A 26,393-nucleotide genomic window follows, 5' to 3' on the forward strand; every position below is an offset into this window, starting at 1 on the left:
ACAATGACACCCGCTCTTGATATGACAGCTAATGACTTCAATCCTGAATGTAGGTACATGTAACTGGGCAGCATTCGTGGTTCTTATTTATTACGTGTGAAGTAATATACGGGGAAAATAGATGTAACAGTAAAGCTGCAAATTAAGGACAGAACAAAGATAGAAAGAGCCAAAGTAGCAAAAAAAAAAACGAGTACCTAACTAAAAGAGACAAAAGCCATAAAAGCAAACATAACACAAATCAAAGCAAACATAAAACAAGCAGAGTCAGCTACCTCATTTCACTACCAAGGGTTGCCATAGAAGCACCCCCCCCCCATCTGGTCACGTGACTGACCTGGAGCTGCTCCGACACCCGGTGCACGGTGGACAGGCTGGAACTCCACACGGAGGCGCAGAGACCGTACTGTGTGCTGTTCACCCGCGATATCACCTCCTCCTCCGAGCTGGAGAGAGCGAGAGAGAGAGAGAGAGGGGGGGAGAGGGGCGTGGCGAGAGTGAGAGGAAAACGACAATATTTCGCTATTTTCAGACACTGCATGAGGAGAGATTTATTATATACCCCTCCCCCCAATGATCATCGGCCCCGTGGTGTAACGGTTAGCACTCAGGACTCTGAATCCTGCGATCCGAGTTGAAATCTCGGCGGGACCTGTCCAGTATCGTTTTGAAAGAATACCTACAGATAATTGAAGATACACCCGGGGCATTCCACGTCAAATCGAACAAAAATCGGCTGTTTTGCACCGTACCATCAGCGATTTCATTTTAAATTTGTGAGCGAGTTCCTGTGTCGCCCCGGACATTACATTGATGTTTTTTGCACATTATGACCACAGGTCTTCTAAATATAGGGCATCAAATTTTTACAAAATGTTGCATCTTTATATTTTTGAATGACCATAACTTTGGTTTTACTTGTTTGATTTGAATGAAATAAACCTTACCGTTTAGGTAATTTCTTAAGCATTTGTTTAGAATTGCATCGACTTAAATATATGACCTTGAAATTTGCTTAACTCTGTTCTTAAGCACAAAAATTGAAATAGCAAAAAACACGCCACCTTCGATTTGGCTCATTTTCATATATTTTATTGCCTACCATATTCTTAACAACCTGTGAAAAAATTAGAGTGGGCCATTCATAAGTTTTGAAGAAAATGGCACATATGCAAACGTATGTTAGCACGCGCAGTGGAGGGGGAAGAGTGAATTTCGCCCCACCCCTCCTGTTTTTCGCCAATATCGCATAATATTGATGCGAAATTACTTATGGATACCTGTCCAGAATTGAATTGCACATCTCATCGTGCAAGCAATAAGAAAATCGGTTCACAACTGTTCTAGTAATAGCGGTGTAAAGTGAACATCCTGTCGCCGCGGCGACGCGGCGACTCGGCAGCCGGCGCCGACCGCTACGCGCCGCCTGAATTGTAGACTGTGCCGGGACGGAACGGAACGGTTCCATCTTTACATCGCGCTCCTTACCGCTGATTATGTTCGATTCGCGTCAAATTTTGTGAGAAGACTAAGAAATGTACAGGCAATCTTATGGTGAAAGAATTCTGAAAATAGGTTGGTAAACAATTGAAATATGAACGTGTAAACACAAAATTGTGACTGCTGCGTTTCCCGCGTCGGCCGATCCCTCCCCAGCCGACGACATGTTACTCTTAGCAGGACTCTAACTGCCATATTTATTATCGGATTAACTAGAAATTCCCCATACGTACTCAAAAATGTATGTGCTTTCGTATAGTGAAGATCAAAAGACGTGAAGATATCGTTGCGTGATAATGTTTTCGTTGAATTTATTTCATGATGCATTTCCACACGGCTCAAAATTCACCGGAAAATACCGTTTGCCTGAGACACTTTTACAATGGAACGCGAATGCTTGACTACGATGACTATGCATTTCCATTCTCGCAGAGTTTGGGATATCACTAATCAGCAATCATTCATTTCAGAAAGTGTACACAAGCAAGCATGTCTTGACTCTGTCTTTCAAGGTCACGCGCGGTTGCGTGATGTTGATGCATGAAAACGGCGTTTGCCGCGAAAGTTATGAATGGCCCACTCCAATTTTTTCACAGATGGTTAGGAACATTGTGACGGACATAATATGTAAAAATTACTCAAATCGAAGGTGGCGTGTTTTTTGCTATTTAAATTTTTCTGTTTTAATTCAAGGTCAAATGCATTTCAAGGTCACTTCAATTTAATTTTATAATTAAAAATCAAAGCCTTATCAATTGCCTACAAGACCCTGTTAATATCATTTTGATACCAGAAAAGGAACCAGAGTTATAAGCATTTAAAAAAATGATGTGTGGCATTTTTGGCTATATTCGATGACCTATATCTCGGCGATACGTTATCAAATTTCGAAAATATTATACGTAACTCAGTTTTGAACCATGCCCAGTCTGCCTACAAATTTTCAGAAAAATCGAAGGGGATGACGGATTTCGGTGTTTGATTTGACGTGGAATGCCCCACCCGTTGATATAAGCAATAAGCATCACTGGGTCTGTCTGCTCATACCGTGGCTTTTCCGTTAAGACTATAAATCAGCCGACGCGCTCGTTTACTAATTCATCAAAATTTGCGAAAAAAAAAATGTATCATTACTCGCAAATCGCAAGTCGCCGAGAACGTCGCTACTCGTTCATCATGGTTCAACATTCCTCTCCATAGATGTCGCTAGTAAAAAGCGCCTGAAGATATACTGTACCGGATAGCACGTAGCTTCAGCCCATAGATGTCGCTAGTAGTGAGCGCCTGAAGATATACCGTGCCGGATAGCAAGACACCACGGCCCAAAGATGTCGTAAGCTCGAGGCCTGAAGATGCACTGTACCGGACAGCTGCTTTTCCGATAATGAAGTGATGACATGGAAAAAAAAAAACGTTTGGCGAGGGTCTTATTCTAAGTTGTGAAAAAAGGCTGAATTACAGGAAAACTGAGCAATCGTTTAATGATAATTCAAATTACTTACTTAATAATTAAAAATTAATTATATTAATTATCTAATAATTCAAATTACTTGTTTGGATTTAAATAATGCGTAAATTACGGTTACGAATACAAAACACTATTGTAGGGGAGAGAGGTCATATTGCGCCATGTTCTTAAATGCGCCACACCTTCCTCCTGTCCAAAATTCGATTCGAATGAATGCTCGAATGTGTGTATTTACTTCACCACCAATAACTCGCTCTTATTCCGGTCCACGGGGGCAGGTGAGGTGTCTCAGCTTTCTCGCAGACCATTTTTTGTTATTTCCTCTATTTTCTTACGCGAAACAGTCTATTTCGACCTTTGCTAGTGTCATGGTTTATCTTAGAGATAGTGATTCAACTAATAATCATTGTTAATTGCTCGTTTAATGGTAGTTTTGAAAGATTATCACCACCGTGGCTTTGCTGTCCTCGCCATATTTGAAGCTCATGAAAAATGTGTTCCATTCGTAATTGCGCCCACCCTATTTGCGCCCTATTCTTCAACCCAGAGAAACAGCATCTGGTGGTTGGGACACATTTCATTGAACACTTTGATTATTAGAACGCTCACCTTACCATTACCTTAGCCTTCACAGCATAAATGGTTAATGGGCTGACACGTTCAAATAGGCTACTTAGTTAGGTGGCAAACCGTTGTTTTTAATAGGGCGCTTTTACATGAGAGGCATGGGCGCTTTTTGATGGGGTAGTCCGTAAATGCGCCCTTTGCAGGTGTGTCGGAAAACTTTTCTCTTGTTAATTTTTATGGGTGTGATACAAATTAGGAGTTGTAATTTGATGCCAAAATAACTGAGGTACAATTTGAGATATCATCAAGCATGACAGCTGGTCAACTTTAGCCGCAATAGGCCGATATCCTTAAGGTGGCGCAATATGACCTCTCTCCCCTACGTGACTCTTTATGAGAGCAAAATTGCCAAAACTCAGGATTTTCCTCTTACAAATTTACAATTGTCAATTAGCATAGCAGAATATAAAGATAAAAATTGTGACCAATTTTACTTTGCGAAACTCAATGCAGACGGTTTAAAACCATACGCGGTCGGTAGGACTCAAACCTACGCTCCCAGAGGGAATCTGATTTCTAGTCAGACGCCTTAACCACTCGGCCACGACCGCCGTAAGTTATTAAGTTCGGCACGAACAAGTCGAAAATGGGAAGATGCAACTAAAACATGCAATGGAAAACTACCTTCATTATGTTTGAAAACTATAAGAAAAGGCGAAACACACTCAATCCACTACTGCTTTTCATGCAGCACAACAAAAATGCTACACCGCATTTACTTAAGTCCCATCAATGATCGCTTCTTCATGATTAGTCGAGTACCATATTTTTTTTTTTTTGAATTTTGCTCCCGACAGGCCGAGGCCCTGGTCGGGGTAGGGGGAAGTTACTAGCTGGCAATTAGCCAGATCTTCCGTTTTACTTTACTTTAATGCCGGCTATGTTATTCCGGCCCAAGGCAGTATCAAGAACAAAGTTTACGTTAACCCGGCTCATGTGACGTCCGGTGGAAGCAAGTGCAAGGGAAAGCCAGAAAGGGTGCCAGAGTGGCAGTGCCGAGAGGGATTTTGAGTACTTACATTTCTTGCTGCTGAATCTTGATGCTGAAGTGTGGTAGTGTTGTAATGTGTGCTGTTGTTGTGTTGTGAGTTCCACCAGGAAAGTCCTAACTAGAAAAACCTGGTGCCTATCTTAGAGGGCAAAACCTGTGCGCTTTTGCCAAATTGCACAGGAAAAATCCCTTTGCTTTGATATTACGTTACGTTATATCGCTAATGTGTAAGTGTGTTTGTGGAGCTATCGCCTTCATCCACTCCCGGGGGCCATGGATGCAAGCCACCTAGGCCACGCCCGGGGTGTCCGGCCAGATAGCTTCGGTGTCTCGAGTGGGCCTCAACCTTTAAGAGGGATCCCTGTCGAGAACCGCGAGAGGGATGGCAGGTCCCGATTGCCGCCGCCGCCGCCGGAGGGACGCAAACACGCGCGCTCGCAAACGTAAGGGAGAACAAGAACAATTGAAACAAAACAATCACAATGAAACACGAGAAAAACCAAGAGAAACCAAGAGAAAATCATGTCTTCAATGAATTGGGGGAGAGGAGCCCACCGCCGCGTGCCGATGGTCCCCGCGGCGGCGGCTGGTGCCCGTAAGCTCGGGGCTCCTGCAAACTCCCACCAAGTGCTGACTGGTATGATTAGAGAACTGACGTTTCAGTGCGGACTCCAGTGACGTAACAATGTGACAATCTATAATAACGGGTCGTTGCGGACGGTATAGTGCCGACACCTCTGTCTACCGAGCAGATGGGGGGGGGGAGCCCGCCGCCGCGTGCCAATGGTCCCCGCGGCGGCGGCTGGTGCCCGTAAGCTCGGGGCTCCTAAATTGACATGGCCTGTATCAAATTCTTCAGGAATCAAAAAGATTGAGTCCCGCGCCCAGAACCGCTATCGACGGCTTGCCGACCACGGAACTGAGCGCGAGACTGCTATATGGATCGGTCTAGCCTGGAATTCTTCAGGAAAGAGAAAAGCAAGTCGAGTAGATCCGGGTGAGAATCGCCGAGGAGAGTAGGAATTGAAAGTGCAAGTTGGTTGTCGGTGATATATTGGATTATAGGTTGCCTCTCTGCTTGATATTGGGGACAGTGGATCAGGAAGTGTTCAATTGTGTATCTTATGTTACAACGTTGGCAGATTGGAGGGGGGCCTTGATCAAAGATATATTCATGTGTCAATTTAGTATGTCCGATTCTAAGTCTGGCTATAATTACTTCTTTAAGCCGGGTATTTTGATAAGCAGTCGGCCAGTGTCCGATAATTGGTTTGATTGGGTGAAAGTAGTAATGTGGATTTACGTCCCATTCAAACTGGACATACTTTTTGTAGGACGCGTAAATGACATTAAGATAATCTGATACCGGGCATGGGAGGGAGTTATTGGGGGGGTCACGGAGGCTGGCTTTGGCCGCTTTGTCTGCGCGCTCATTCCCCACAATATTCGCGTGGCCGGGTATCCAGATTACCTTAACTTCTCTGTTTTGGTCGGTGATTTGATTAATTTGTCTTTTAATGTCTCGCGTGATTGGGTGCGAATCATTATGGGCCGCTGCGATTGATTGCACTGCTGCCTTGGAATCAGTGCAAATCATTAGTTGTCTATCAGGTTTGTTGATTACGTGTCGAAGCGCTGCACTGATCGCGTAGAGTTCGGCCGAAAAGATGGAGTGGCTATCGGAGAGGCGGGTGGATTGTGCGAATCCTTTTATGTAGAAGGCGGCTCCGGTCTTGTTGTCCGCCCGAGAGCCGTCTGTGTATATAAAAGTATGGTCTTTATGGTCGTTTTGGAATTCGAGGAAAAGTTGTTTCATTTCATCAGTGTTCATGTCTTTTTTGTTGTCATCGAAGAGGATAAGGGTTTGGATGGGGTGCCTAGTCCAGTACGGGCTCAGTGGAGGGTTATCTAGAACCTTTGGAGTTTCTATTTTATAGTCCCTAAGTGTGTTTTTAAGGTGTCTTCTTATTGTTTGGTACTTGTATTCTCTATGTGTTATTATGTTATTTTCTGGTAGGTTACTGAGTATAGCGTATGGTATTGTATCTTTTCTTGCCATTACTTTCGTGTAATACCTTATAAGCTGGTATTCTCTTCTTCTTTCCAAAGGAGGAATGTTTGAATCAACACGGAGATTCGATGAAGGCGAAGTGCGGAGTGCGCCAGAAATAATGCGAAGAGCGGAATTCTGGATACTCTCGACCTTGTTACTGAGAGTAGTGGATATATTTGTTAGTAAAAAGGCATTATAATCCAAGATGGATCAAATCAGAGATGTATATAGAAGTGTCAGTGTTTTTCTGTCGGCGCCCCAGTGTGTACCAGAGATACATTTCATGATGTTGAGGCGCCGGGTGCACCTTCCTGTGATGTCTGTTATGTGTTGTGTGAAAGTGAGTCCCCTGTCCAGTGTGATGCCTAGATATTTAAAGGTATTTGTTTGCGGAATCTCAACCCGGCCCAAACGGAGCGGGCGTGGAGGTGTGGGGTGTCTGCGTTGTTTGGAAAAGGTTAGTGAGGCTGACTTGTGGGGAGCAATTTGCATTCCCCACTTGTCACACCATTTGTTTACGTGGTTTAGTACCGTTTGAAGTTTTTGGTATGCCGCATTCACATTGTGGTGCGACGTCCAGACCGCCAAATCGTCCGCGTACATGGAATAGTGTACGTTATGTGTTACATTGTGTATATTGTCAAAGATGTCATTTATATATATAAGGAAGAGCGTCGGGGAGAGAGGACTTCCCTGAGGGACGCCGTGATCGAGGTTATGTAGGGTTGAGTAGGTGTTGCCTACTCTGACCTTGAAAGTGCGGTTATTAAGAAAATTACTTATGAAATTGGCCATTCGTCCGCGTATTCCCATGTTATGTGTTTTTATAAGTATAGCTTTGTGATGTACTTTGTCGAAGGCTGCTTTCAGATCGAGGAAGAGTGCAGCTGTAACTTTATTATGGAAAAACCCCTGTTGTATCGTGTCAATAATGTGTATCAAGTTGTCAGCTGTGGAGCGTGCTGGTCGAAATCCGTTTTGGTGTTGTGAGAGCTTGTGTTGTGATTCTAGGTACACTCTGATTCGATTGTTGACCATTCTCTCGACGATTTTAGAGGCACAGCTCGACAATGAAATTGGTCTGTAACTAGCTGGATCGGTGCTATGTTTGTCTTTTTTGAGAATGGGGATGATTATACTTTCTCTCCAGGAGTCCGGAAAGTGGCCTTCAACCCATAGCTGGTTGATGACCTTGAGAAAGTGTTCCAGCCCAAAGGGGGTTAGTTTTCTGAAAAACATGTAGGGCAATTTGTCCGGGCCTACCGAAGTATTCCCACACTTAACGATTGCATGTTGTAGTTCATATAGGGTGAATAGGTGATTGTAATGTTCTGTGTTGTCGGATTGGAACGTGAGTGTTGATAGGGTGGTGCTGAGGTTGTTGTGTAGAGTGCCTGAGTAGTTGTTGTTTGAGGATATGTTTGCATAATGGGCTGCAAAATGTGTGGCAACTGCTTGTGGGTCTGTTGTGAGTGTGTTTTGTATAATCAGTGACGGAATTTTATATATCTTTGGTTTATTGATGCGGAAACATCTAAGATGTTCCCAGACTTTAGTAATGGGTGTGAAACGGTTGAATTTGTTCGAAAAGCTTTCCCAAGACTCTTTTTTTGCTGCATTGATGACTTCTTTTGCGTTCCTGATTTCGTTCCTGAGCTGAATTTCATGAGCAACACAGGGGCAGGCCCTACATTTCCGTAGGGCTCTGCGGCGCCTCGCGACTGCTTTTTGACAGTTTTCCGTCCACCACGGGGCGTGTTTGTAACCCTGTCTTTGCTTTGTCAATGGGACAGAACGTTCAGCTGCTACGCCTATTATCTGAAGGAAACTTTCTATGTTTACTGTATCGTTGTCATTTACGTTATTGTTTGTATTGTCGTTGAAGCTAAGAATGTCAAGTTGTTCATCTATGTCGTCCTGGAATGTCGTCCAGTCCGCTTTGTTAAAATTCCATTTCGGGAGGTATGTATTTATGGTTGACCTTGAAGAGGATTCAACTGTTATATGCATAGGATAATGATCACTAAAGTATTGGTCGATTTGCACTTTTGGGGTAAAAAGCAAGCTGATTTCTGGAGAAGTCAGCACAAGATCAATTACCGAATATTGATTTGTTCCGTTCATGATTCTGTGGAATGTTGGTGATTTGTCATTAAGACAAATGAGATTATGTTTGTTAATGATGTTGTAAAGTGTGGTGCCGCGCTGTGTTATGTTGTTGCAGCCCCAGGCAGTGTGGTGAGCATTAAAATCACCTATTATCATTTTAGGGGAGGGGATTTGGCCAAAGAGTCGATCCAGTTGTTGGTACGTTACGTTAATACTAGGTGACAAGTAGAGAGAGATTACATTAACGTCTCGCTGTGCGATTTTGATTGTGGTTGCAACGTAATTTAGGTTAGAGTCAAAGTTAACTTGATGATGTAGAAGGTTGTTAGAGACATACAAAGCCGAACCGCCTCGGCGTGGGGAATCATTTACGTTATTGCAGTAAAGAGAATATCCAAAGAGGTTAAAGTTATATTTAGTCGAGTCAGTGTCGAGGAAGTGGGTCTCTTGGATGGCGGCTACTAATGGCTTTTTATTAACTATATATTCACGGAATTCCGCCCAGTGGGATACTACAGAGTTAGCATTCCACTGGAGCAGGAATTCCTCCGTGTGTTGTGGCATATTACTGTTTCTTTAGAGCGGACCGAGTGAGCGGGCCGGACCTGGCTGACTCCAGCACATCCAGGTCGGCCAGGCTCAAGGGAACGGTGTTGTTCCGGCGGAGCGGTGGAGTGTCGTGGGGCGGCGGTGAGGGGGTGGGGGCGCTGACTATGGTAGTGTCTAGCTCGTCGAGCTGTAGGGAGATAGTGTCGGCCTCTGATTGGCCGCTGCCGAGGCTCTCCGCGGAGCCGCTCGAGTGTTTGGAGAGGCGGGACGGCCTTGGAGCGGGGTCGTCAGTGTCGGTGTCGGTGTCGGTGACGGACCGGACGGAGGGCGAGGCCTGAGGGGCAGCCGGTGAGGACATGGCGCCGGCTTCTGGGTCCTCGGTAGTGCGCTTAGGAGCGGGTGGCACGGAGCGTGCCGGTGGTGAGGCCACCTTATGGGTCGCGCCTGGGGCCGGCAGGGGCGGCCAGTCGTCCCCGGCGAGAGGGGCGGTTGCGGTGTCGGTCGGGCGGGCGACGGCGGCGGCGGCGGTCGGGCGGGCGGCGGCGGCGGCGGCGGTCGGGCGGGCGGCGGCGGCGGTCGGGCGGGCGGCGGCGGCGGCGGTCGCGGAACGAGTGGGAGGGGACCCGGTGTCCGACGGCGCGTGAGGGGCGGGGAGCAGCCCGTCGGGCCGCTCCTCCCGGAACCACGTGGCTCCGTTGGGCCGACCGTGGCCTTGGGCCCGGTGCTCCGCGCGGCGGTTCTTGACTTCCGCGCGGTGCCACTGCCTGGCGTCTTCTGCGATAGGGCACCGGCGGTCCCACGCCGGGTGGGGACCGCCGCAGCCGGGACACTGTTCAGGGCCGCTGCACTTTTCGGCGTCGTGCGGCCCGCCGCAGCGGCCACACATGGGCTGGCGTCGACGGCAGGCGCGCTTAGAGTGTCCGTAGGCCCAGCACTTAGTGCAGGGGCGCGGGGCCGGGACCCAGGGGTCCACGGGCACGGAAAGGTACCCGCATCGGATGGCCTGCGGGAGGATGCGGCCGCTGAAGGTGAGCCGGACGGTGGGGTTCGGCCCAAGATTTTGGAGGTCGCGGGACCGGAGGCGCTGGACCCGTACGACGCCCTGGGTCTGTAGTTCCTGAAGGAGCTCCGTGTTTGTTATCTCGGTGAGGGCGTCGGAGCGGACCGACCCCTCGACAGAGTTCAGCCGGGTGGCGAGGCTGATCGTGACTGGGGTGCCTCTGAAGGAGGCCGTTCGCATCATTTGGATCGTTTGGGTTTCCGTTTTCGTCTCGATGAGGAGGGCGCCGCTCCTGAGTGCTTTAAGTGAGTTCACCGGACCGATGTATGAGTCGATGGACCGGCGGAGGGAGAAGGGGTTGGTGTGTCTGAAGCTTCCCTCCTTCCTTGTTACCAGCAGGAAAGCCGGTCCCTCGGGTATGGCCTGGGAGGGGGGGAGCTCGGCGGGCTCCTCGGAAGGGTGACCCGGTGCAGGGTCGGTGGTCTCGGCCGAGTCCATGTTGTTGATGTAAATCTCAAGCGAATAGCAAATTTAATGTAGAGGTGGGATGTCAAGTACAGATAAAGAATCACTAGCGGGCGGAGCCGCAGATTTCAAAGCTAAGCCGACCCGGATAAAAAAATTGGGCGAAGAGGGCCGGCGCTGCCGGTGGCCTCGGATGCCCCCAAACAACGACAAAGGTAGAAAGGAAAGGACGGGGAGGGAGGAGGACAGACGCCTCAGAGAGTGGGAAAAGAAGTGGAATAGACAACCAACTATTTGACCTACCTACAATGAAACAAGTCACAAAAGGCTGAAGGCCAGGCAAGGCGACCGGTACCAGGTACGCGGACTGCGCTGCAAGAGCGTGCGCCCACTGCGGAGACGTTCCTATCGGTACCGTCTCCACGAGTGTCCTGACGAGTACCATACCCAACGTTGTTTACTTATCTACAAGCCTGTGCCCGCGTAGAAATAGCACGCCATGCGGCACAGTATATCTACAGGCGCCCACTACTAGCGACATCTATGGGCCGAAGTGGCGTGATATCCGGTACAGTATACCTTCAGGCGCCCACCACTAGCGACATCTATGGGCCGAAGTGGCGTGCTATCCGGTACAGTATACCTTCAGGCGCTCACTACTAGCGACATCTATGGGCCGAAGTGGCGTGCTATCCGGTACAGTATACCTTCAGGCGCTCACTACTAGCGACATCTATGGGCCAAAGTAGCCTGCTATCCGGTACAGTATATCTGCAGGCGCCCACTACTAGCGACATCTATGGGCCAAAGTAGCCTGCTATCCGGTACAGCATACCTTCAGGCGCTCACTACTAGCGACATCTATTGCCGTGTGGAGAATTATCCGGCGCAGCATCTTAACAGGCGCTAACCACTAGCGACATCTATGGAGAGGAATATGAACATCCAACGGAAAAGAACAGAGTTCGTGATTACCTGTTCACGAGTGTTCGTTTTTAGTAATTCCCACGGTCCGTTACCAAGTTAATTCGCTCCAAAAGGGAAACGATCAGGTCCCGCCGAGATTTGAACTCGGATCGCAGGATTCAGAGTCCTGAGTGCTAACCGTTACACCACGGGGCCGACGATCCGCAGACGGTTGGCGCATTTCGGCAGCTTTTGTGAATAAATAATAAATCAAGATGTGATTAGTGTCACTCCGATCAGTCTAATTACAAAGTGTCGCTCCGTATTGCATAAATCCAGTCACTCTCTTGCCTAATATCAAATGGAAGGCGTAGGACATCCACAATTCACAATTGTCATTTGTCATACTACAAGATCATCCCGTCCCTATCCCAACTCAATCCCAACTCAACTCCCAATTCAATCTCAACTCAATCCAAACTCAACTTCCAACTCAATCCCAACTCAACTCCCAACTCAACTCCCATCTCAATCGTCCCTTCCCAGTTCTCCTACTCACTCAAAGGGAGTCAGGCAGGTGACAGGTCCGAAGATTTCCTCCTGCATACAGCGGGAGCCGTCAGACAGGCCGGTAATCACCGTCGGCTGCAGGAAGTAGCCCTGGCGACAGAGGGTAAGGGCAGGGGTTAGCGAGGGTAAGAGTCAATGTACTGAGGGGATATGTCTCACACGTATACTTTTATAACACGCTGCTGGGAGGAGATTATTTTGAGTGAAAACGATGGCCCTTCCTAGCACCCAAGTTGATAGACTAGAGAAAAAGCATGAACTACTAATGCTACCACCATAAGCTGCCTTGCCTTCATATAATGACGATATAAAAGTACGTCACACAATAGAATGCAGGATTTTGTCTGTTTTCGGAGACAGAGAATGTGCCAGCAATAACAAATTGCGCGATGCTACAATTCAAACTCGAAAACGAAAGTAAACCGACCATCCACCTCGAGAGAGAGAGAGAGAGAGAGAGAGAGAGAGAGAGAGAGAGAGAGAGAGAGAGAGAGAGAGAGAGAGAGAGAGAGAGAGAGAGAGAGAGAGAGGGTGAGAGAGTGAGTGAAAGAGAGAGAGAGAGAGAGAGAGAGAGAGAGAGAGAGAGAGAGAGAGAGAGAGAGAGAGAGAGAGAGAGAGAGAGAGAGAGAGAGAGAGAGAGAGAGAGAGAGAGAGAATCTATGTACTTATAAAAAATGCATTTTTCAGCTTACCTATTTATACTGGAAGCCTATACTGGCCAGCTTATAAGTATTTTCAATTAACGTAAAAATTTTGGTGGCGCTTATAACAAGACGCCACTCACATTGAGGCTAGTTGAAAGCAGATCTCTTCTCAAACACACACACCCCTGCCCCCTACCTCCGCGTTCTCCTCCGGCAGGCTGAGCGGCGGGTCGACGGTCTCGCCGCACCGGATGACGCCCCCCTCCTCTCTGGCGATCTCCAGGTACCGCTTCACCTTCTCAAACTGCACGCGGTTGTTGACCGGGCCCATGAAGACGCCTTCGGAGCACGGAGGGCCCACCTTCTTAGACCTGCGGGCGGGGGGGGGGAGGGTAAGATGATGGGAGGTTGGGAAAGTGTGAGGGGTGCAGAAATTGCGGTGATTTATCTTATCAGTATTGGATGATGATGTAAAAAAATAAACCAATTAGTGGAAAGTAACTATATTAAAAAACTGCGAAACTTTCGGTTCCAAGAGCCTTCTTCACTGTGTATACAAGGTGTCATCGGTACAGATATTATCAGTATTCTATTGTTTAGGAATTTCGTCGATTAGAATGGCTGTTAGCCCGGGTGCCCCGCTAAGCAGTGCTTGTTGCGAATGACACCACGGACCCGCCACCCGGCCTCGCCCGCGCCCGGTTTACCATGGATTTTAACCGCCAATTGAACACATCGCTGCCAGGTAACTAACGTCGACATAGTCCATCCGAGTTAGGATTTAAGGTCAAATGCTAACGGTGAAGGCAGCCACTCACCTGGTTTCTTTGACGAACAGTTCGACAAACTGCTCATAGATGTCGCTGTGCACGTAGATACGGGACGCACAGAGACAAACCTGTCCCGAGTTGACGAACGCGGCGCGGGTCAGCGTCGGGATGGCCTCGGTCAGATCGGCGTCACCAAACACCACCGCGGCGTTCTTACCGCCCATCTGGCAACGGAGGGTGAGTCAGAAGTGGGAGCAAAATACTCGACTTCAAGTTTTTCGGGCGAATAAGAAGGGTAAACGGAGCCATAGAACAGCAAGTGAAAAACAGTGGTGCTTTTATTTTGTGACAGAACGTTAATATGAGAAGTACAATGTTGAAGGTAAACGTATCAGCCATACTAGGCTGTCAGACAGGTGCCCCGTCGAGCGTAAGGTCATTTCATCGTCAAGGAGCGCACAGGAATACGTCCATCAACCAGCGGAAACTGAAAACAGAACAGACTTTTCACATCTTCCAAAAAGTACGGCACAAAATGCGTAAGAAACGTGCTTGACATTATTATACAATAGGCAATGAGAAGAATCAATCAACGAAGCGAACGATCACCACAAATACAACATTATCATCAGCAGCTCAACTTTCTCACCTCGAGCGAGACCTTTTTAAAGTGTGGCGCGCACAGTTGGTTGATGTGCCGGCCCACGGCGGTGGAGCCGGTGAAGGAGACCAATTTGACCTCGGGGTGAGTGACGAGGGCCTCTCCGGCGCCGGGTCCCGAGCCAAACACCATGTTCACCACGCCGGCCGGCACACCCGCCTCCTGAATCACCTGCGGGGGGGGAGCGTGAACAACATAGGCAATTCAACGACCGGCACACCCGCCTCCTGAATCACCTGCAGGGAGGGGGGGGGAGCGTGAACAACGTAGGCAATTCAACGACCGGGAGAGCCTCCTGAATCACCTGCAGGGAAGGGAGGGAAGAAGGGATAAGAGAAGACGGGGTAAGAAGAAGACGAAAAAGGATGAGACGACGAGTAGCCAGCAGGTCTGGGCTGTGGCGATTCTGTAATATTGTCGATCTCAGGCTCAAAGAAAACGCCATGAATAAAAGAAATACAAAGTACAAACGTTAGACGTTGGCATGTGGCTATGGCGTTACACTTGCGTCAACAGTTCACCTGTTAGACGATAAACAGGTATCAGCAGACCAGACCGGAGCCAAGCATTTAGTGCTTTTATCTAACGCAAAAATAAATTCAAGTAAGACGATATACTTTTCAAAGCCGCCATTGCTGATTAAGTGGATATCCAAAACACTGCATATTATAAACGCAATAGGCAAAGTTAAACCGTATAAAAGTGACTCTCACCTCAGCGAGTTTGTAAGCGGTCACCGAGGTGAACTCGCTTGGTTTACAAACCACCGTGTTACCCGTCATAATGGCGGGAGCGATCTGAAAACGACAACACGGTGCACACGGTCAGGAGAAGCAACAGCACGGCGCACCCGCGCCACTGTCCAACCGTCAGATTATAAGCGCGGATAAGCATATTCGGGTTGACTTTGAAGTTACTCTATGTACGATGAGCACGAAGTTATTATTCAAAGCACGTTTTAGTCATCTGAATAATGGCGCACGAGTAGTACCGAGCCTTGCCGATTTGATGTCGTATAAACAAGTTCCTATGTAGCATGTAGCACAGCAAGCCAGACAAGTCAAGCATTACTATCAAGTAATTTATGGCCAATACCTACCTTGAATGTGAGAAGGTAGATTGGCAGGTTCCAGGGTGAAATGGCGGCCACGACCCCTACCGGCTGGCGGAGGGTGTAATTTAACACCCCCGGTGTCGGCGTGTTCGAGCTGGGGATAAGCCGGATAGGTGTACAACAACTACCACCGGTTGGCGGAGGGTGTAATTCAACACCCCCGGTGTCGGCATGTTCGAGCTGGGGAAAAACCGGACAGGTGTACAACAACTCCTCCAACGGCCGCTGCGCAGGGTGTAAATTAACACCCCGGTGTCGGCGTGTTCGAGCTGGGATGCACGGGATAGGTGTAAATGATAAAGCACAAGTAAGAAACAGCAGTAAATTCCAACATGTTTCATGATATATATTACGAGGTGGGTATTTGACATGCAACAAATGCTAAGGACATTGAGCAAACACTGAGCAAAAACTGATATCTGGGGAAAAGTAAGGATCAATGAGAGGACATCGAATCATCGTGCTCACCCGATTAGACCGACTCAGGTTATCATAATACGAACTCACGTCATGGATATTCGGTTCTCTGGGCCACGTGTCACTCACGACACACGATCACGACTCACGACCACGTTGACTCACGTTGCATTGACTCACGTCACCACACCATAGGACGATAATACGGACTCACGTCATAACAAACTCTTGACATCACAGGGTCTCACCCTTACGGACTCACGTCATAAACTCTAGTCGTCACAGGACTCGGGACTCACGTCATCAGCTCGTGGTTGAGTGACTCGGCGTAGGCTCGGAAGTTGAGCACGGCTCGTGGTGCGTCCACCGCACGCGCCAGCCACACGGGCTTGCCCTGGTCACGTGACTCGGCCTCGGCAAACTCGTCCAGACGTGATTCCAAGATGGCGGCGATTTTCAGACAGTAGTCGGTCCGCTGCTGTACCGGTAACTTCGACCAGCTGAGAAAAACGGGATACTTCAGTGGATAACAAACTAGGATAATTATTGGCTTGATACTATGACCCATTTGTAACACGAATACCGAAAGTCTACAGTAGACAGAAGACACACTAAGGCTCAGGGGCGCCGCCACGGATTTTTGACTGGGGGGGACGGACTGACCGACTGAAAACCCAAAAAAAAGACATTCTTACCGTGGCTTTTTCGGTCCGATGTATTGAACGTTTAAAGCAAATATGCCACTTTTAACATAGGGTTTTAAACTAGTAACAGTTTTGTAGCTTGTGCTGAGACTTGAGCTGAGACTACACTTTGTCATTCCATTACCGAGGAATCCATTCCCTTACGGAAAAATGCTAGCCAATCAGCATTCAGCTGGTTTGAACTACGTAATACGAGTATGCTTGGTCAACGCGTAATCAGCTTCCGCTGCAATATAAGAAACCTCTACGAAAGATGGAAAACAGTTCTTATGTAAAAATAAAATAAAATCCTCTTTGCAAATATTCATTATGTTACTTTCTGACCATTTTAAGCATAAAAACTCATAACTGTGGCAAAACAACTGGTTTGAGGAAAGTAGTTTAGGTATGGCTATAGACCGATTTCCCACCAAGTACCTACCTATATACACATCCGATGTCCGATTCATTTTGACACGGCAAAACCTCCAGTGCTCTATCAGGCTATAATTGCTCATGTATGCCACTAATCTGATCGGTAATGCATATTGCATAGGAAATGCATATTGCATACCCGCGTGGGGGAGGGGGCGTTGTAATAGTAACAACCTCTCTTTTTGGGTTGTGCATGAATCGGCGCGAAGCGCCGCGAAAATTGGCAAAAAACATCAGGCAAAACTGCTCCAAAATACGGATTTTGCAGCCCGTGTAACAAGCTTGATACCAGAAAACCTTAGGTCAGGTCACCAAGTGAAGTAGTCAGGTCGCCTCAAAGTTTTGTTGTCCTCTCAACCGTATAGCTTATTTCTTAGAAGCTGGAAATTTAACCCTCTCAGATTCGGCACCGTTCTATCTCTTCCATCCTCAGGACAGTCAAATCCTTCTCCTACACGCCGCAACCCCCCTGCTCCGGGCTGGACGGGCAACTATCCCATGCAGGAATGGCTCCACTGGAGCTATAGTCCTTTGCCGGGTGCAGTGAATGCCAGTGGGCTGGGCTGCCTGTTCAATTGGTCGGGTTCAGCCCAATTGTGGCTCACTGGGTTGGCTGCCCAGCCCAATGTCTCCCACTAATTCTTTCATCCTTCCGGCTCTGAAATGGTCTCATTGGACAGAAGGGCCTAAGCAAATTTCGAGTATGGATAACAACCAGCAAAACGCCTTTTGGGGCGACCAACGGATCGAGCGAGAGGGTGGGCCTTGCACGTGCGAAATTGGAAGGGGGTACCTCCAACTAACTTGTGCACTGCACCTTACTAACCGGTCCCTAACGATGTGCCAAATTTGAGCGCAATCGGCCCAGCCGTTCACGAGCTCTGGTCTGGAAGCGGCACCCTGCACGTGCGCACGTGCAAAATGGGTCCCAACTGACTTTTGCACGGTACCCTACTAACCGGTCCCTAACCATGTATCAAATTTCAGCACAATCGGTTCAGCCGTTCTCGAGATCTGGAATCGACCCCTGCACGTGCGCACGTGCAGCAGCACCCCAACTGTAGCACATGAATATGCATTGCTCTATAGTGGGTACCTACCTATATATGCCAACTTTCAGCGCAATCGGCCCAGTAGTTACCGAGATATTGCAATTGTTACAAAACTGACACCTCTTCATTTTTCACATGGCACGTGCATAAGGGGTCACCCACATGCACTGAGAATAGTCCAACACTTGTTAGAAGGAATAAAGCTACCCTAGCGAAAATTATGGCATGTAATTCGGTCAAGTGGCTGCTGAGATATAAGCCTCGCAAAAGCGTGCCGGCCGCTCATACTCAGAAATGTCCGTTATCCGAAAGACTAAGCTCGCTTGGCTCGCTCCGTAATGAGTTTGGGGGGGACGTCCCCCTTCCATTCTGAGAGTGGGGGGGACGCGTCCCCCCCGTCCCCCCCGGTGGCGGCGCCCATGCTAAGGCTGCTATTTTCGGTGATGCGATAATCGTTACTGAAGTAAAACACGAATGCTACGATCTATCACTACTCGAGAAAACCCTTTCAAGCTTTCAAGCTGTAAAGCTCACTACTTTTCCATAGATAGATAGATAGATAGATAGATAGATAGATAGATTGATAGATAGATAGATAGATACTAGACTGTAGATAGATAGTGTATTCGGTGCCTCCACTTTCATGGGTTCTATGGCATCCACGTCATTATACAAAGACAAAGGCATGCAGTACAAGTGTACAAAAACAGTAAAAGCCAGAACTAAAAGCCTAAAACACACCACGTTAAGGTACATTGAAATTAATTAAAATAAAATTTGAGTTAAAAAAAAAACTGAGCCATAGGAACCATAGAGATCTTATATACATAGAGATGACACGCCTATGTTAAAGCACTTGATTTCGTGGCGATTCAGTGGGTCTTTTTAAGCAAGGTTTTCTGGGGTGCCATGGCCCGTGACTTGCATTTTGTAAGGATTCGGTCAAGGAGAGTGTGTTCACATCCGCTTATTTTTAAGTACAGTTTTTCTTTTTTGTCTAGCTGTGACGCTTTCGAGCGTTATTATTGAAATGAAATTAGGCATGTTTTAACCTTATGCTCGTATCAGGTACTGCATGTATCATTAACCCTCGCCGTCCGACGGGGGGGGGGGGGCGGGTGCCGCCTCCCTATAGGTTTTTTCACGATAGCTCCGAACACGCAGGCGATAGAGAGCTGAAACTTGGCATACCTGACCTTTGATCCAAGCCGCATCTTGTGACACCAACCGCATTTTCAGGTCAGGTCAAGTCAATGACCTGTGACGTCATAAGTGAACCTCTGCACAGTACTCAGATGTCGCAACTTCGCAACGCCGTCAGTGCCAGAGGAACTTTCACAGATGAAACTTACAGGATGTAGTATCATCCAGAGGTCTCACAATTTGTACATACTCGTATATCTCGGATTTTCCCTAAAAATCATATGAGGTCAGATCGGCCACGTGACCTCACCAATAGGTATAAGTCAATGGGGAAAAATGAAAACTGCTATGTTAGCGCCGAGAACTATCTCAAACTGTCTCCAGCACATGGAATCGTGATTTCTTGCACGCCTTGCAAGGTCCGATGCTTCACTTTTGCATTGTTGACATTGCGTGGCCATAGGCGGCGGAACGATTTGAGACAAGGGGGGGGGCACCAGCTCAAGGAGCCAAACCTAGGGTACCCCCAAATCCTGTTTTCTCATCGGATTTAGGCCACTTATTTTTCGTCACAGCCCTGACACGATGATTTTTTATTTTTTTATTTTTTTTTATTTTCCTAACGAAAATGGCAGTTCACCCCCGTATGTGTGGTTAACTTTTAAGCTGATCCTCAAGTACCTAGGCATGTGTTTGTCTCTTCCTTATTGTCGTTTGATAAATTCCATTTATCCATTTATCCTACATGTATCAAATTCCCAAGAAGCCATCGCAGTACTAATCAGTGGCGAATCCCAGGGGGAGGTCACATGGGTCATGACTTAGGGCCTGGGGTCACCACATGCCTGCCAGGAGCACCACAGGCCTGACAGCCGACAGAGGCACCACAGGCCCGTCAGGGGTACCACAGACCTAGCAGGGGCACCACGGGCCTGTCAGTGGCACCACAGGCCTGTCAGGAGCACCATCGGTCTAGCAAAAGAACTACAGGTCTTCCAGGGGCACCAGAGGCCTGCCAGGGGCACTATCGGCTTCGCAGGGGAACCACCGGCCTCGCAAGGGCACCATGGGCCTGTCAAGGGCACCACAAGCCTGTCGTTGGCACTTAGGATAGTCAGGGGCACCACAAACCTGTCAAGGGCACCTGCGTTCTAACAGGGGCACCACAGGCTCGCCAGGGGCACCACAGACCTGCCAAGGCCCAGGGACACCACAGGCCTAGCAAGGACACCCCAGGCCTGTCAGGGACACCACGGGCCTGTCAGGGCCCATAGGCACCTAAGTCATGTTAGGGCCCACCGTAGGCTTGTCAGGGGGCAGGGTAGGTAGGTACTAGGTACCACAGTCTTTCCAGGGGCACCAGCGCCCTAGCAGGGGCACCAGTCATCACATGACTAACCAAAAATAAAGAAAAAACTGAAAATAGGGCACCACCAAAATTAAGTGGCCGAAATCCGTTGAGGTTTTCATTTTGGGTATAGGTAGGGCCACCACTTCGATTCATGACCCTCCCCTTGGAGTTTTCCCGAATCCGCCCCTGGTACTAATACATCAAATTTAAGGGGGGCACTTTGCTATTGGTGCCCCCCTTGCAGAATTCAAGGGGGGCACGGTGCCCCGGTGCCCCCCCCCCCCGTTCCGCCGCCTATGTGCGTGGCGTCATTTATGGTCACTTGGGTCATTGATTAAAGAAAGCGCGGTTTTGAAGCTCATGATTACATATATAACTGCAATGAAAACCGTAAGACGGTTTCACAAAAGTCAGTTTGTCAGTTTGGCCAACATGTCTTATTTTCTTGGCCCTATTTTGAAGATAATTATTAGCATGAGGCTTACGGTTTTCATTGCAGTTACATACTTGGGTCATTAGAGTTTTTCATCAATAACTCCCCATCAAATTGAGTTAGCGAGTCGGGAAAGCCACCAATTAACTCAGGAAGACCTGCCGATTCGAGTAATATGTAACATGACCTCTTTCAACCAGCTTCGTGATCTGGTGGAGCTGACCTGCCCTTGACCGGAGGTCAACACCTCAAGTTGACCTCACCCGAACAAAAAGTATACCATTCGACGCGCCTGAGCGAGGCGAACACGATGATGCCAAAATCGCGGCTCTCCGACCGTTTTTTTTTTTGCGAAGTTATGGAAAACTGAACTCTGGCTCTTGGTCACTTGACCTGACCTCATGAGACCTTAAAATCGGGGACCAGTCCCTGCGTCTTGTAACGGCGCACACGCTTGTTTTTTCCGCGACGCTCTAGCTTCATCAGGGGCGAAACGGCGAGGGAAAACGTGCCAACCCCTTCCCCCCGGCCGGCGCGTATGTACAAAACCAATAGGTCCGGCGAGGGTTAATGTATCATTGAATGGGAACATGTTACATATGTATATTTGAACTTGCACCGTGCTCAGAAAGGTTCAGAGCAGCCGTTTTCACGACGGTTGACCGAAAGCGCCAAACTTGACCAAATCTCAAGGAACCTACCCTGAAAATTCCATGAACCTGACCCAAATGACCTTAGACCTGTAACCTTTTTGGGGGGGCCATGTCAGGGGGGCCATAAAACATGCATCGCACAACCCTAGTAAATAGTAAAGTTGGTTCATGTGCTGACCCTTGGTGACCTGACCTGTGACCTGACATGGTATTATCAGTGACCTCTAATAGCAACATATATACTAGGCAACGTACGCCCTATTTTTAACGTACGCGAAACATTTTATCCTTGACCTGACCTGTGACGTCATCGGTGACCTCGAGGTCAATGAAATTGGAGTTCCGTCGACAAATTTGACAGGGCTATCGAACATCGTTTGAATGTTACGGATCCGTCCAGTAGTTTCGGAGATACGGGAGGGGGGCAAAAAAATGTCCCCCCCCCCCCCCCCCACCGCGCGGAAGGTGGCCGGGAGGTCCACCGCCTGCCGGGTTGATGAGAGCCTGAATGAGAGAGAATGTTTTTAGGCGAGCTTTTAAGGAATTCAATAAAAACACAAAATAAAATCATGCTACAAATTTCATTGCTTACCTCAGGAATGAAATCAGCCAGGAAAGAACAGCAATATTTTTAACCAGTAAAACGCCTTTTGGGGCGACCAACGGAGCGAGCGAGAGGGTGGGCCTTGGACAAGCGAATTTGCAAGGGACACCTCCAACTATGTAACTTGTGCACTGCACCCTACTAACCGGTCCCTAGCGATGTGCCAAATTTGAGCGCAATCGGCCTAGCCGTTCTCGAGATCTGGAAGCGGCACCCTGCACGTGCACACGTGCAAAATGGGCCACAACTGACTTTTGCACGGCACCCTACTAACTGGTCCCTAACCATGTACCAAATTTCAGCACAATCGGTTCAGCCGTTCTCGAGATTTGGAATCGCCCCCTGCACGTGCGCACGTGCAGCAGCACCCCAACTGTGGCACATGGATATGCATTGCCTAGTGGGTGCCTACCTACATACCAACTTTCAGCGCAATCGGCCAAGTAGTTACCAAGATATTGCAACAATTACAAAACTGACACCTCTTCGTTTTGCACGTGGCACGTGCATAAGCGGTCACCCACATGCATCGAGAATAGTCCAATACTTGGTACACTGAAAAAATTTTTTACTCAGGCCAGGCATTACTCAGTAATAACTCATGAAGAAACTCAGTGAATACGATAGTGGTGCTCACTTATTGGCTGATCCAACTCACATCACCAGGGTGACTTCGTTATGCGTGAGTTCTGAGTGCTTAGTTTCGTGAATTCGAACTGAGTCGGAAATGAGTTTTGCTTGGGCAAATCTAGTTTCCTGCGCAATGCATGAGTTCTCGCGAATTCACGTGCAGTTGTGCGTGAGGTACCCCCGGCTTGAAGATGCGCGCATGCGCGGCAGGGTGAGTTTCCTGCGTGATGCGTGAGTTCGCGTGATGAGTATTATAGCCGTTGCGTTCGAAAACCGCGGCGCGCGCTTCAGTCCGTTGTGGCGCGGTGACTCGCGTAGTTCACGTTGAATTGTTGAGGCTATTGTGAAATTGTGCAGGAGAGTGCAGGAGCGGGGAAGGCGTGCAGCGAAGGATGGGACGGGTAAGTTATCTGTGAAGAGCTCGGTGATTGTCGATGAAGCTTTTATCAATCGCATGCGCCGCGGAGAACAGGGAGGTGAACTGATGGACCAGCAGACATTCCCCGCCGGCGTCAGGAGGTCGGTGCCAACCGTGAACGGCGGAGCAGGTCGATCGAGAAACTGAGGGATACCTACCCGGCATAGTTCGAAAAAGAAGAGGTGAGTTATGTTATATTTAAATTAAAAAAACATGTTTGTGGGATAATGTTGTCCTTATCCTAAAAGAACGTTCATTTGACCCTTTTTACTTCTTTAAACAAGAACTCCGTCACGACCCGATGTTTTTTTTTGGGGGGGGGGGCGAAGGTTGTTTGAAGTCGATTCTTTCCATGCAGCATCCATAGGCAGTAGGCACAATGTTAAAAATGTAAAATATTGGGGGACACGTCCCCCGTACCCTTCCCTCCCCCCCCCCCCCCCGGTGGTGGAGCCCATGATCTTAATTCCGCTCGCTGAACCGTTTAAGATTCTTTTGTCTCGTTTGTGCTTATTATTTTTCCACTGTTCGAGACGCGTTTGGACGTGACATAATTATTTCCATTACTGTTAAGTATAACACATTTTATGTGATTGTTTCAAGCTGATTTTAACCCGCGCACCGACGGGGGGGCGGATATCCGCCCCCCCCCCCTGAGGTTTTTCGCGAATAGCGGAAAAACCGCGGCGCGTAGCGCCGCGAAATTTGGTATGACTATTCCCTTATCAATTTTACACATGGTGTGCAAGTTTGAACCTCCTACCTTTCAAGGTCAGGTCACCAGGTCACTTTGAATGACCCAACCTCAAGTCATTTTTTTGCAACTTTGTCACCGTGCCAGAGCTACAGTAGATGTCGGAGGCCTTTGAAAGTCGCAGGATGTTATTAGGTCATTAGTAGCTACAATTTGTATATCTCGGAATTTTGATATCGGTGACCTAAGGTCAGGTCAATTTCGCGACCTCCCCATTATAAGTCAATGGGGGAAAAATCAACTCCCTGTTTTTACCACTAAAACGGGTCGGAATGGCCCCATATACCATACATGACTTCATATACGATCAACCTTCACTACCTTGAGGTCTGTTTTGCTGTTGGGCAGCTGTGAGGTCATGTGACGTCATCAAAGGTCACCAAAGGTTTTTGGCCAATAACTCCGTACAGGAACAAGATACAGACGCGTGGATGGTCTCATTGTGTTCAGCTCGTCAAGACGCATCGAATGATATACATGATGACCTCGAGGTCACGTGACCTGAGGTCAACCTTTGACCTTGACCTTTCGAGGTCAACATATATATCATTCGATGCGGATTGACGAGAGGATCACGATGATGCCCTTAGTTTGTTCCTATCTTGACTAATTCGAAAGTTATTCGAGAAAAACTCTCTCCATATCTAGCGCCGCCATTTTGACTTTTTCGACCCCTGTGACGTCATCTTTGACCTGACCTGAAAATGACCTTAGTAAAAATTGTAGATCTTGACCGTGCGTATCCGATGCCGTTTACCGCTTGTCGCTATCTTGCTTCGTTCTCGAGATCTCAGGGGGGGGGCGGTCATCCGCCCCCCCCCCCCCCCCGTCGGTACTAAGTTGGCGCAGACCCCCGTCGGTGCGCGGGTTAATATTGGACGCCCATGGAAGTGTTTTGCGAGACTAAAAACCGTCTGTTAAGGTGACCATCCCACCTTGACCCGCGCTGTGCTGGGTGGCGTTTTACGCCCCCCACCCCGCCCCCTCAGGTTTTTCGCGAATATCTAAGAACGGCGGCGCGAAGCGCCACCATTTTCGGCACACCTGCTCATACATTTTTTTCTGCATATGAAGAAATTTTAGACCCAGGTCGTTCAAGGTCAGGTCACGTCAAATGACTTAACATCAGAAAAATTTCAATGGTCGCTGACGATCGCACCGTTCGCAACGTGCCATGGAAACCGTTCGATATTTTTGTCATTTTCGCTCAGGGAATTCACCGCTCGATTTCACACCAGTTTGAGGTAAAATGTCAAAAAAATATCGAACGGATTTCATTTTATAGCGTTTTTGATACTGTCCCATCACCATGTCTCAAGTATCAACCTTACGGCATGTATAAAATATATTTGCTAGCTAGTGCAATAAAACACCTCATATGTGTTCAGCTTGACGGTTTGGATCGACTGATATGCAACATGACCTGGTCAGGTCAACCTGAGGTCAAGTTTTAAATATGGCCTTTCAAGGTATAATTATAGTTCCTTCGTCCCGACGAGAGGAACACTATGCTAACGGCAAAATAAATGTCGTGACTCTTGAGTGGAAAGTATTACAGAAAACATTTTGGTAAAAACGGCTTTTTTAGAGTTTTTGCTCTCTGGAGGCTTAATTGTTGACCTGAGGTCAAATCTGAGATCAAACGCCAGCAAAAAAAAAAAAAAAAAAACGTCGAAAGGGCTTTTGACTGCATTTTTCCGCGGGCAGCTCTTTTGGTTCCGAGTTAAGCACCAGTTTTTCGAAAAAATTGAAATAAGCAAAATTTGGCCTTTCCTGACCTCTGGACTCTGGTGACCTGGCACTTGACTTGACCTTAAAATTACCCAAGTATTTCCTTAAATATCTTTAATGCTTTTTCGAAAGCCGCTTACTGCGTGTCGCTACGTGGCCCAACCCCAACAGCCGAGTTAGAAGAGGGGACGTGAAGACGACCCCCCCCCCCCCCCCAGTACATCACGGTAAACTCAGAGCACCAGCACGGCGCGGTTTAACATTAATTTTGAGCTGAAGTAACTTGATAACTTTTGATATTTCAATCAACTTGCATGCCCTATAACTTCCGTTTCTCTTACTGGCAAAAGAAAATCTGACTTTTTTATTGTGTTTTCAGGGAACGGCCCATTGAGCCTCCTCTGCATCTTGGCGGAGAAGGCGTCAGTGGTGGCGTACACGGGTGACGAAAATTTGGATCACCCCTATCATAACAAGTCCGAAGAAAACGAACGGTGCCGCCTCATCGTGGAGCGAACGGAAGTCTTGTGGGGATCCATGGTTTGGAAGGGAGTCTTTTGCTGTGGGCGACGGCGCACTTTGTGCTCAGTCAACAAACGGCGCACAAAGTGCGAAACACGCTGTGGTTTGTGTGTATCCATGTGCTCCACACACCATTCAAT

General features: G+C 48.1%; 1 protein-coding gene and 2 non-coding genes across 4 annotated transcripts in view; all 3 read right to left on the reverse strand.

Moving 5' to 3' along the window:
- The window catches only part of LOC122373304 (2-aminomuconic semialdehyde dehydrogenase-like), an 84,936-nt gene that overhangs the window by 1,082 nt on the left and 57,461 nt on the right, over nucleotides 1-26,393 (reverse strand). For both annotated transcript variants that reach the window (XM_043351241.1, XM_043351242.1), the window contains 8 exons: nucleotides 16,144-16,344; nucleotides 15,413-15,521; nucleotides 15,027-15,110; nucleotides 14,302-14,484; nucleotides 13,701-13,876; nucleotides 13,079-13,253; nucleotides 12,228-12,328; nucleotides 338-446 (listed from right to left, as the gene is read on the reverse strand). In XM_043351241.1, the coding sequence (XP_043207176.1) occupies nucleotides 338-446; nucleotides 12,228-12,328; nucleotides 13,079-13,253; nucleotides 13,701-13,876; nucleotides 14,302-14,484; nucleotides 15,027-15,110; nucleotides 15,413-15,521; nucleotides 16,144-16,344 (1,138 nt within the window). The remainder of the gene's footprint in view (nucleotides 1-337; nucleotides 447-12,227; nucleotides 12,329-13,078; nucleotides 13,254-13,700; nucleotides 13,877-14,301; nucleotides 14,485-15,026; nucleotides 15,111-15,412; nucleotides 15,522-16,143; nucleotides 16,345-26,393) is intronic.
- Trnas-aga lies at nucleotides 4,065-4,146 on the reverse strand. The gene has a single exon. It is a non-coding gene; the product is annotated as a tRNA-Ser (tRNA).
- Trnaq-cug lies at nucleotides 11,813-11,884 on the reverse strand. Its single transcript has one exon. It is a non-coding gene; the product is annotated as a tRNA-Gln (tRNA).

This window comes from Amphibalanus amphitrite, unplaced genomic scaffold, assembly GCF_019059575.1.
Source record: "Amphibalanus amphitrite isolate SeventyFive unplaced genomic scaffold, NRLGWU_Aamphi_draft 001475F_arrow, whole genome shotgun sequence".
NCBI lineage: Eukaryota > Metazoa > Arthropoda > Thecostraca > Balanomorpha > Balanidae > Amphibalanus > Amphibalanus amphitrite.